The 12,444-nt window shown below is 30.6% G+C and overlaps 1 protein-coding gene across 1 annotated transcript; it reads right to left on the reverse strand.

Annotated features, from left to right (window-relative positions):
* Nucleotides 1-4,761: 4,761 nt before the first annotated feature.
* Nucleotides 4,762-11,228, reverse strand: LOC100577585. Its single transcript, XM_003250185.4, has 7 exons — nt 10,517-11,228; nt 9,634-9,756; nt 8,240-8,302; nt 8,107-8,169; nt 7,923-7,964; nt 7,760-7,834; nt 4,762-4,909 (listed from the first exon to the last, which is right to left on the reverse strand). Exons 1-7 carry the CDS (start codon nt 10,574-10,576, stop codon nt 4,835-4,837), a joined length of 501 nt encoding a protein of 166 aa, XP_003250233.1. The 5' UTR covers nt 10,577-11,228; the 3' UTR covers nt 4,762-4,834.
* Between the last annotated feature and the right edge of the window lie 1,216 nt (nt 11,229-12,444).

Raw genomic sequence — 12,444 nt, forward strand, 5'->3', positions numbered from 1 at the left:
TATATGATATAAAATTTTTATTAAGGATCTTTAATAATATTTGATTTTTTTTTTATCTTTAATTTTGTTATATATTATTTTATAATTTTTTTTACACTTATCTTTTGATGAATTTGCTAAATTCGAAAGTAAATATTCTTTTTGTTTAATAATGCAAAGAAAATTATAGGAATATATGTGCAATATAAATGTACACGTGAATTGAACGTGACCTTAAAAACTTATAAAATGTCATCACGTAAAGGTCAAGTGATTAAAATTAAAACTTTTAGTTGTCCATGGAATAAAAATCTTGCAACAAAAACGTGTTATAATTAATCGTTATATAAGAAACTATATAGCGATTTCTAAAAAGGAAAATATAATCTTTAAATATTTAAAATATCTTCATTTCTTCAAAAAATGCACTCCATGAAAAAAGCAAATAAACGTCTGCACGAAAAAGCATCGCCTCCAATGCACCATTTGAAACCATTTTACTTCGTTCTCCTCATACCAAATGCACGAACATGCAAATTCTCTTTTTTAAGTACGGACGTGGAATTTTTTATTTTTAATTTCAGACTGCAATCCGGAAGTTAAACTCTGAAGTAAATACCGACCTCAATCTTATATCTTACATTTAAAATATAAATTTTCATAAGTAATTCGTTCCCCTGATATAGGGGATTTAATTTCATTTCTAAAAAAAAAATTTCATCCTTTATTCCTCCAACATTTTTATCGCGTTTTTAATTCCGAAACATCCTCCCATTCAAAATATCAACTTTCACGAGTGTAACCAAATTCGCGTATCTCGCGCAACAGCAACAATTTCGCCCAAGGAAATTTTATTTTTCATCTTCTACTACATTTTTTTTTCCCCCCCCTCCCTTTCCCCTACATAGATCATCCTACACATCACGTAACTGACGTCTCGTAAAACAACCTATCCCTTTGAAATATATCAACTTTTTCCAACAAAATTTTGTGTTTTTTATTCTCTTGTATTTATTTCAATTATGAGCGTCTCTTTTCGCCGCGTTCCTCGCGACGATTAATTGCGCGGGGGAGAAGGAAAGGGATATCGAGCGATTAAGAAAATTCGACGAAGCGTTAGGAGGAGTGGTGGGGGCACGAGGAGAATTAGCAGCGTGGTAGAATAACGACAGGTATTTGTTCCCGCATTCGGGCTCTGGCACGATAGAATAAGCGAAGTGGTGACGAGAGGAGGAGGAGGCGTACGGAGTGGACGATTTAAGGGAGCTTGTTTTGGCGGATGATTATGCGGTCTCGAGGAAGTTTAGCTGAGTGGAAGGGGGGATGTTTAATAGGGTTGCAGTGTCAGTTTTATTAACGCGACGAGAGGGGGGGGATTATCGTAGGATATAATGCAAATTCGATCGAGTTTAATATTACGAAAATTAATAAATAATAGTTGGATTATTATTTATATATGTGAAAATTTATCCCTGTTATTTTTTATCAATTAAATTAATTAACAATCGAACTTTTTCCGTTTATCTTTCGATCTATCATATTATTTAATTCGTGAAATTTTTTATTCGAATAAATAAAATTATCCTTGTATTTTTCTTCATATTCGATCGAATTTTCGCGTTAAATAAAATTCGATCGATCTCGGTTTTTTCCATTTTTCCATTTTTCGATCCCGACGGGACCAGCAATGCACGCAATGCAATTAGAAATTAACCCGAACCATTCTAGGATATTCAATAATACGATATATCAATACGCGTGATTGGCAATTGCGGTTTGCTCGAAACACCTGTGTAAGATAGACCGACCACGATATACGTGGATTAATGCCTCCCCCCTCCCCAGCCGTGGATAGATACGCGGAAAATTGCTTCTCGTGCAACAAGAAACCGCTAAATGCGCCCGAAACGTCACCAAGAATAGAGTTTCCGAAATATCGGTGCACGAGATGTTATCCAAACTTGAAACCGAAACTATCCCGGGGCATAGATGGGCGAAATTTTAAATAGTTGAAGTTGTTACCGGAAGTTGGTAAAGTTGCTCGGTTAATTTATTGCTGTATACGCGTGGACGAATTAATGAAGGAATGGATAGCATTTTAACGTGTAATTACGTATAGTGTTACTTTGTATTGCACGAAATTTTTTTAACTAGTTTTTTATTGAATGATTCTTTCAAACTTTTTTTTTTTTCATGATAATTATACGGTTTTTTTTTGCAATTAAGGGTAATTAAAATTTGGAAATAATTAAAATGATCTAACTTATGATGCACGAAGAAGGAAAATAATGGAATTTTAAATTTTAATTTTTTGATTGATAAAAAAAAAAAAAGAATAAATTTCATACGTAAAATATATTGCAATAGGATAAAGGGAAATTATTGTTGGATTTTGTAGATCGTTTGAATTTATTCGTTGAAGTATAAAGAAGGATTCACGAAAACTTAAGTAGCTTCTTTAAAAGTTCTGTGACCCGTTTCGAGAACTACTCGTGAAAATAAATTGAAATCGATATCTTTCGAGTATGAAGTTCTATTTTCGGGGATATAACTGTGTATTTTTAAATTCGATATTTTTTCTTTTTTTTTTTCCCTCCCCCTCCCTCTCTTTTTTCCCTTTTCAATTTATTCGTTATCCGATTGGTGAAGAGAGATTGAAGCAAACTTTAAATCCACTGTTCATCTATTTTCACTCCACCTCCCCCTTTTTTTGGATTCGCGCTTCGAGCTTTTTCCGTATTTTACGATTTGTCTTTCTTTATTTCGATGGTTATACCCCCCTGAGAAGATATTCTGAAAATCAAATTTTCAGATATTCTCTCGTAACGCATTATATTGAATTTGCGATAAAAAGAAGAAGAAAAAAAAAATCTCAATTTTTTCTAAAGGATCATAATACTTCAGTAAACTTTCTACTTTATCGATCTTCTATTTTCGATCTAATAATAAAATTTCAAATGGTATTTCATATTAAAAAAAAAAAAAAAAATTCTTTTCTCGTAGGGAATAAATAACAGTACGTGATAAATATTTAAAACGATTTCGCCTAAATTGAATGGATATTATTTTATCTTTCATTTTTCTTTCCTCTGCTCTTTTTTTTTAATATTATTTTTACCGTTATCACAAATATCCATGCGTTTCACAGAGTAAATCGAGCTGGCCATTTCGATGGTTACACCTTTGTGCGACTGAAAATCAAAGGAAGTAATTGACACTGTGGCGAAAGTGGTATTTGTTGAAAAACCGCGAATTTTGGAAGCATGTGAAAAAGGATAAATCGAATCGTGTGTCGGGTAACTTTGTGGAAAAATTTTTTGATCGATCGCTGTCGTCGAGAGGAAAGTAGATTAAAATTAGACCGATTTAAATTTCGCGCTTAACTTGGCGGATTTTGGCTAGAGAGAAATCGAATGTGAAAAAAAAAAAGTATTACAAAAATAGAAAAAAGGTAAAATTAGAAAGAAAATTGTTTAAAAAAATTTTATCAAAACGTACAAATACTTTATTTTATAATTGAATAACATACGTCAAATATCAAATATAAAGATTAGGTTAAGATATCCTCATTCTAGTAATTTATTTCCCTACTGTATATTCTATAAAAATGAAATAATAGATACGATAAAAAATAACGTCAATTATATTTCACAATTTAGTTTAAACGTTTATTAAATTAATCGAATCGATAATAATCTTTCATTACGTTTATAATTTTTCGCAATTGTCTCTTTCTCTCGCTTACCACTAGTTTCCTTAAAATGTCCCTATACAATTTCTCGCTAGGGAACTAGAAACTCGAACGTTCGAAACTTTGATCGGTAATTTACGAACGCGGAACATCGTTAGCGCCTCCCCCCACCACTTTCCTCGAATCAACTTCTGCGCTCACCAGCCGCGCATAATTCATTCGCGTGTTTGACGTATGTAATAATAGAAACAATGGGACAACGGGGCATGGTAACGCGACAGCAATAACTCATCCGCTGTCCCTGCGCGCATAACTCCTCGGCTTGGCTATCTTTTGAGACACACCGTCGTTGCGCGTTGTTGATTAATCAAACCGAATAATCTGGTCGAGCTGAATTCAAATAATACACAAACCCCCCTCTCCCCTCTCCTTCTCCTTCTATCGCATTCGACCACGCCGGTGTAAACATTAATAATCAACGATAGCGAGATGGTGGGGGGATAGGTTGGTTGTACGTGCAATGAATTTGATCGTGATCGAGGAGAAAGTAATTTGGATAAATTATTTTTCAACGAATGAAAATTACTTGTATTTTGTTCCATCACGTGTGTATATTTTTGTAAGTTTTACGAAGAAGAAAAATTACAGTGTTTTAACCAATTTTTCTTGGAGACGAGAATAGTTTATTTTGACAAAAATTTAATTTTGATTTAAATTTATCTTGGTAAATGATCGTACATTCATAAAAATTGGACTATAATAAATTTTTTTTTTTTTAAGTGAATTTATTCAATATTGATCTTAGTTTAAATATTTTAGATACATCAACAGTGGTTTAAAGCTATATATACTCATAATGTGTAAAATGTACAAATTGAAAAAAAGACTATCCTTTTTTAAATTTTTTTAAAATATGTCATATCTTACACCGCTACGATTCTCAGTTCGACGCAGGCTCAATTTCGTGTCGGGTGCAAATAATACAGTGTACAATTTGTGGAACGTGCACGAAGAATTCTTCACGGTTAGAAAAAAAGGAACGTTTGGTGCAAGAATATCGTGAATTCATAAACGCGTCTGCGCGTAATAAGTCGATGCAATTTGTACGTTCTTTATTGGATGCATTTGTATTTGGTTAATTACATTGTTACACGGCGTCGGCCATTACTTCGACGTGGCAGAGTTAATAGGACGATAATACACTTTTCGTAACTTGCTCCGCCGCCATTCGGTCTGCGCCTGAAACATGCGTCAATGAATTTTTCTTTCTCTCTCTTTCTCTTTCTCTTTCGACGCAAATATTTTCTATTCAAACGAACTTTCAACGTTTCGATTTTTCTCACGCGAGTCAATCATCATCGGTTTAGTTTCGTTTCAATTTATTTCAACTTTTTCTTTCTTTTCTTTTTATTGGATTAAGTTTTTCCTTTTTTAATAAAAATAATAAATATAGAAAGAAAAATGAAATTTAATTCTTATTCGAAGAGAAATTTGATTTAATGAATTTATTACATTTATCGTAGCACGTTGAAATAAATTTTTTCTTACAGGAAATTGATAAATTTTTTTTTTTCGTATTTTCTTTAGAATGGTGTTTCTTTTAATTAAACATTTTAGATTGTGAATACAGTTTTCATTATCGAAAGTGATGAAAATTGCTTCATGGAAATTTTCGAATAATAATTTTGCAAAATTATTAAAAAAGATTTCTATATTATTATCCGAGTAAAATACTGACAACTTGAAAGTTTTTATAATAATTGACCGATATAGATATATCTTATCTGTTTGATAAGTAGTTTGATTAATTTTTTTCTAGAATCTTGTTGGTAAAGGGTAAAAATAAAACTTTCCAAGAAACCGTTTCATATCTTGAAAGGTAAACGAGAGAAGACTAATACTTCTTGCCAATATTCCTTATTACTCAATTATATTTCGAAACATTTCCCTCAACATTTTCCAACATCGCACATCTACTATCTCGTTCTTCATTCTGGCTTACATTTTGTTTACAAATTCACCATAGCATTTTTAAAAAAATTCGATTATCGAGTATTTATGTAAAAATATTTTCATATCCAAATTACAATTAAATATCCTATTTACAATTTCTATTCTCAACTTTGTAATCCACACACCATTTACTTAATTCAAAATAATCATACAAAATACAAATCTAGTCTCAAAATAATAACTTTTCTTATTCTTCAAAAAAAAAAAGAAAAAAAAATTCAAATATCACATCCTCGGTATCATTATTCCCCAAGTATCTATCCACCATCAAAAATAAAATAAAATCCGTGATCTCGGATGTTCTCCGCCATTAGTGACCCCCCTTCTCCCTCCCTCTTCTCACGGTGCACGACCGCCATAGTTGTTGTCTGGCGCGAGCAGAAAAGTTTCCAGACACTTTTAACACCCTCGGGCGGGATATACTTCAAGTTCACGCGACGCATATAACCCCGCGAATTTCCGCGAGTTCGCCCTAATTAACAAGATGAAAATCGCTCTCGTAGCTTCAGGTCCCGGTTAGATACCACCTTTTGACTCATTTATAATCCAATTTTCACAGCTACGGAGGTCCCGCCTTATTATCACATCTATATTTTCTTCCCCCCCCCCATCCTTCCAAATATTCGTTTCCTCGGACGAATTCCATTTTAAACTTTTACCCCCTCTCCTTTCTTCTATCTCTTGGTCGAAGTCGAATAGCGAGTCAAGACGGTGTCACGTGACACCGCTTAGTGTCATCGTCCACCGAAAGATGGACGAGCATCATACGTCTTATTCGCGTGATACGTTCCGTCTATTAACCGTCACATTGTTAAAAATGAAAGGCAGCGAGCTAGGCCTTTGTAATTGTGGGGAAGAATCCTATTGTGGGGATCGTGGAGGATGATGAGAGATAAGGGGAGAGATGGGGAAGAGAAGAGTCTCGAGGAGAGGCGTAGACTTATGGTAGTTGGATTGGGTTTGTGCAGAGGTGAATATTGTGAGAGTGGAAGAAAAGATTGTGATTAAGTTGTTTCTTTTCCTCGACGAGTAATTTTGATCGTTCTTTGTTGTCTGGAATAATTTGATATAGGTACGAGAGTGATGGAAACACGAGTGAGAAAGAATGATAAAACGTGCAAGTTATTTAAGTGAATGTAAACGATATAAATATTATAATAGTTGAAAATATAGAAGATATAGTGTTTAATTTTCACGTTAGATGAAATAATAATAATAATGTAAAGCTAAAAATCGATACATCAATTTATTATTATATTTTTGATAAAGAAAAATGTGAAATATATTTCAAAGTTTCATCAGGAATAAATAATTGAAATTTTGCTGTTTTGAACTTGAGATGTTCCTCTAAATTCTATTTTTTTTAACGCTTATTTAAAAAGTAATTTTATATAACCACTTTAAAGTTATAAAATCTCGTAACGAACTTTTATTTGTTATTGAAAATAACTTTTACCTAATATTAAATACTGAATCGAGAACACTGATTACGGTTTCTTTTAACCCACTACAGTTCTTAGCAAAAAAAAAAAAAAAAAATTAATCGATACTGTAATCTGAAAGAATTTATAATCACTTTGGAGCTTTAATTGTAAAGCTTCGATAGATACAAAAGATTTTTTTTCCTTTTCTTTTTACAAAAGTTTATGTAAACTCGGAGAGCAATAATAGCAATAAAAATCACTCGTGGAAAAATATTCGAACAGAAGATAATATAATTAAAAGAACATTTTCGAGTTTTAATTATATAAAAATATTATTAAACTATTTTCAAGTAATGAAACGAATTTTTCATTTAATTAAGAATGAATATCTAGAAGGAGAATAGAGTTCCATTTTATCATATGAATTTTTTAACATTACTTCCTTCAAGATAAATTTGAATCTCGTAACGAAATCATATTGAAATTTTAACGTGAGAAAGTCCGTCAAAGCAGATATATACTTGCACTTGTTTCTAATATATTTACGAGAAGAGGAAAAAACTGGAGGCAAGACTATAAACACGAACAAAAAAATTTTAAAAATTCTTTTAATCTTAAAAACAAATTAATTAAATTATTTTTTTCACTTTACCTCGGGCCTTAACAGCTTGTTGATGCAATTGATTTTACTGCACAGAATCTCCAATTCCAAGCGTTCCTTGCAAAGCTGTCGAAACACACAAATAGAGAAAGTGAGGTTAGGTCGCGTAACTTCATCGGAAGGGGAGAGAAATTTATTCGAGAATAGTACCAACCATTTTCTTCGTCTTCTCTTGAAACACGTCGGTCTGCTGGAGCTGGAAATCAGAAAGCAATTTACCATTTACCGTAACTATATTGTTTCACCGCGTTGTTCCTCGTACTACACCAACTTATCCGAAGGCAAAACAACGGAATGCACTTTCCACATGGGACGCATCGACTGGAAAACAAACTTACGTGTTTATGAATACAATTGTAGATCGGCCTGATGTCCGCCACGCTTTTTTTCCGGGGAATTTTCTGCAAATTAAATATTATTTATTAACCTCCCCACTGCGTATCTCTGATTTTTCTTAAAAAAAAAAAATACCTTATTTGTTTCCTTTTGAAGCTCTTGAAAATCCTTCTCGTTCGAATTGGTCGCTTTTTCATTCTGAGATTGAAGTACATGCAAGAATTAAAGAGTAAGTATATATATTTTTTTTAAAGAATATTATTAAGATTAACAGATTTGTTTAAAAATACCTCGAGAAATGACGAAATATTTTTATCAATGATAATAATAAATTGATTAATATTGAAAGATGATTATAATTATCATTACTTTATTTTTTAACAATTTTTAGAAAAAAGAAAGAAATTGGATGAAATTCTTTTCGCAAGAATTGTTACTTAATCTAATCTAACCAAACATAACCTTAAACTTTTATCGTTCCGTGAAACGCACGCGATAACTCTCTTGTATACACAAAACGTTGAAAAGAATAAAAAAAAAAAAAAGAAAAAAAAAGGAACGAAGAGGTACTCGTAAATGAATTAAGATTTCATTTCGTGACAACGTATCTGTATATACACAGCCACTTCGTGATTTAATGCTTCGTTACTCTACAATTGTCCCGTTTAATTCGTGGCCGATTTATTCGTCTGGATGAACGAAAGGCAGACAGATCGATAACAGTGGAGAAAAGTATCGTCGACAAGGTGTCTCGCAATTACGATTGTTCGATTTGCATTCTTTTTTTCTTTTTTCTTTCCTTCCCTTCTCTCTTCCCCTCCCCCCTCCGCCTTTTTTTTCTTTTCTTTTCTTCTCTTTTAACTTTTTACCTCTTTAAGAGTTTTGATTAGCGGAAAGATCGAAAGTTTCTATCGATGTTGAAACGGTGAAAAAGGTTAATTTGATCAAGCACGAAGTTGCCAACACATCGGATTCGACATTATTTAGCTCGCTTTCCATCGGATTTCTGAAATGTTCTTCGCTTTTAAAGTAACTTTTCTCTTTTTCTTTTCGAGAAATGATCGATTCCCGTCTCTTTACTTTTCAACGACGAGCAAGTGTTTTTTAAATATTTTATTCATTGGACTTGTTATTAAATGTTTATCGTTTTTGGATTGAAAGTAAAAGTGACATTTAATAATTTACCGAAAATGCACAATTTTGAAAGAATTTTGACACTTTTGCTCTATCAGGAATTAATTTATTTTACTTAATAAAATATTGATGATTTTTTAATTAATCATTTCATTTATATTTTTGAATTAAAAAATCCACAAGAAATATTAATTATTAATTATTAATTATTCAATATTACAATTTTTTTTTTAATATAAATCGAAAGAAATTCACGAAACTATAAATTAATTCTCTTTCAAAATATTGAATGAACGATAATTTATATTAAAAAATTATTTCTAAAAAAAATATTTTATTATCGAAGAAATAATAATATAAGTTCCTCGCAAGAAGGAAAAATGAGTGAGACTCACCATGTATGAATAGAGGAGGAGGATCAAGATCATGAGTCCAGTTATAAACGTAATGGTCCCGCAGAACGGACCCAAATCAAGCATATTCCTCAACTTAGCGTCCGTCAACAGATATTGGTATAACTGAAATAAAAAAAAAGAAAAAAAAAAATATCATTCGAAATGAAAAGATTTTACATCTTCTTTTTATCCCTTGGCATACCAAGATGAAGATATCATTAATATTTATTAAAAGAGAATTTTTTTTTTGAGAGTATATTTTTAACAAAGTACGAATTTTAATATAGATTTATTTCGTATAAATTGTGAAAATACAAAAATTATTCGATCACTTCCTTCGATTTATCAAGAAATTTCAATTTGTTTTTTAAATTAAAGCGAATTTTTAAAAAAAGTGAAATTTCTTAACTAGATAGTTTTTGTATTTTTACGAGATGAATAGATTGAAGTATATCACGTATAAATTCACGTGGCTCCATCTTTATAGTGAAATTCCTTTTAAATCGAGTGATACAATCATCGATAAAACGTCAAATCATTATTATTTAATATATCACAACCAAAAATTGTCAAGAAATATATTTTTAATAAATATTCATTGATAAATTTTCATTATTAATTTTCTAATATTTCTAAAAATAGAAAATTTATCTCCCAAGTGACACCCATATGTGTAACGATATACGACTTAACCTAACCTAATAAACAATTAAAAACTCGTTGTTAATAACAATCTTAAAAAAAATACTTGATAAACATTACTCAACACACAAGTTTTTCTCTAATCTTTCATTCCAAACACGTATTCGCAAAATATTATTGGATATTGAGAGTGGACCTCGTCTTGGTATGCGAAAGGTTAAAAGCAGGATTTTCTACGGACCAGCCATCGTGGCCCAAAATGATAGGTTTTGTAATATCTGTGGATCCTTGCGATTTCCATGACATCGAGTTTTCGTCCCGCGAAGCTGATAATTCGTCGCTATTGTCACGAGCATCACGTGAATTTGGACGGGCCACGAGAATCGAAAAAACTGACAGTTTTTGGAGGATCGTTTGACATAAAGTGATCGATGCGCCCTCTTCAATTTCTCTCCTTGCTGTTGTTCATCTCGTCTTCGATAGAGGGATTTGTACATGTCGCGATTTTTCATTGAATTTTTGAAATCGTCCTTAGCATCTTAACATTATACATTTTTTACGAGAAGAAAAAGTTGAAAATTTTAAGTTTCGAGATTTATTCGTTGTATATTGGAATTTTTGATTAGTTGTGAAAGACGATACAAATTAAAGGAGCATATTCAAGCAACGACGATAAGTAGAGATTCGTGTCAAGAAGCGAATCCTCGTAATATTATGTTTTTTATTGGCTATTGATTTCTATGTATCAATGTTTTCATATATACGTTTTTATTTACTCAATTTTCCATTTTCTTTCATTCCTTTTCTTCATTTTGTTCATATTTTTTTTTGCAATAATCGAGAAATTTATTTATATTTTCGATCATAATTCGATCATAATCGACGAGATAAAGGAGGTTAGATTAGGTTATTCGTTTTTTTTACCTTGTTTTACATTCCTCTTGTATATTTATATCACCTTATATTCCTTTGTAATGATAAAGAAATGCTTATTTATTTTTTCATGAGTTCGATATTCGATGAAATATGGAAAGAGGTTAGGTCAATTATCAATCATTTTTTACTTTTCTATTTTTACTTCTCTCGTACATTTTATTTATTTATTCAACGATTTGGTCAATGAGAGAAAGATTGAATTATTTCTTATTTCTATCTTTTTTAACCTTCTCACTTTTCACTATATCCCGTCATCTCGTTTCTTCGAAATAATTTATACATATATACACGAATATTTAAAATTCAAATTTTGAATTGTAATTATTCACTTATAGAAATTATTTAATTTAATATTCTTAAAGAAATTTAAAAAAAAATTTATAATTTGAAAAAGAATAATTAATTATATATATTAAATAAATTTTAAATTAATATAATTAATATATAAATATATTTAATATATTTAAATTAATATATTAAATAAATTTGAAAATAAAGGAAAAATTAGGTTAGATTAGATCATCTCGGTTTTTACGGTTAACTAGATTCCGTGAAATTTAATAATAATTTAATAATTTGATCGCGTTTTCTTTTCTTGTTGTTTCTTTTAATAACTTTGAACGGTTTGGATTATTTCTGTGTGACAATAGGGGATAATCGCGGTTACAGTGGTGAATATTATTTCGCTCTTGCGCGTATTGAAAAAAGTTAAATGACGCTTTGAATTTGTATTATTTAATTAAAATTTCGTGTTTATCTTGTTTGTTTAATTACTTTAATATTTCGATATTATATCCGTTTCAAAGAACAATACCAATATTTCTCCTGTTATTCCTGTTATTAAATAAGAATGAAAATTTGTAAATTTAATAATTATTTAATCACCTATTTTTTTTTTAAAAGACAGTTTTGAATATTTTTAACTTTTCGAAGTCTTAACGAATACTTTTTATTTCTTATGAAACAATATTATATTAATTATTTAATATTAACTTTACTTTTTTTTATTTTTACTTCAATGCTATTAGCAATTAAAAATTTATGGATGTAGCAATAAATAGAAAAAGAATCACGATCAGATTTCCTTCTATCAAATCACTTTCGTCAAATTAGGCGAATCAATAATTAATTCGCCAGATCAAGATTCTCTTCTTTCGAATTTCTTTTCTTTTTTTTTTCGTAGAATATTTCATTAATAATTAAAATTTTCGATACAATGAAACTAAAATTATC

This window comes from Apis mellifera, linkage group LG1 (assembly GCF_003254395.2).
Source record: "Apis mellifera strain DH4 linkage group LG1, Amel_HAv3.1, whole genome shotgun sequence".
Classification (NCBI taxonomy): Eukaryota; Metazoa; Arthropoda; class Insecta; order Hymenoptera; family Apidae; genus Apis; species Apis mellifera.

What these genes read in the sequence shown, in the direction of transcription:
- LOC100577585 (XM_003250185.4), bottom strand. Translation starts at nt 10,576, where the DNA reads ATGGAAATCGCAAGGATCCACAGATATTACAAAACCTATCATTTTGGG. An exon ending in TCCTCCTCTATTCATACATG is followed by an intron (nt 8,303 to 9,633) that starts GTGAGTCTCACT and finishes CTTCAATCTCAG; the next exon opens with AATGAAAAAGCGACCAATTC. An exon ending in AAGAGAAGACGAAGAAAATG is followed by an intron (nt 7,835 to 7,922) that starts GTTGGTACTATT and finishes GTGTTTCGACAG; the next exon opens with CTTTGCAAGGAACGCTTGGA.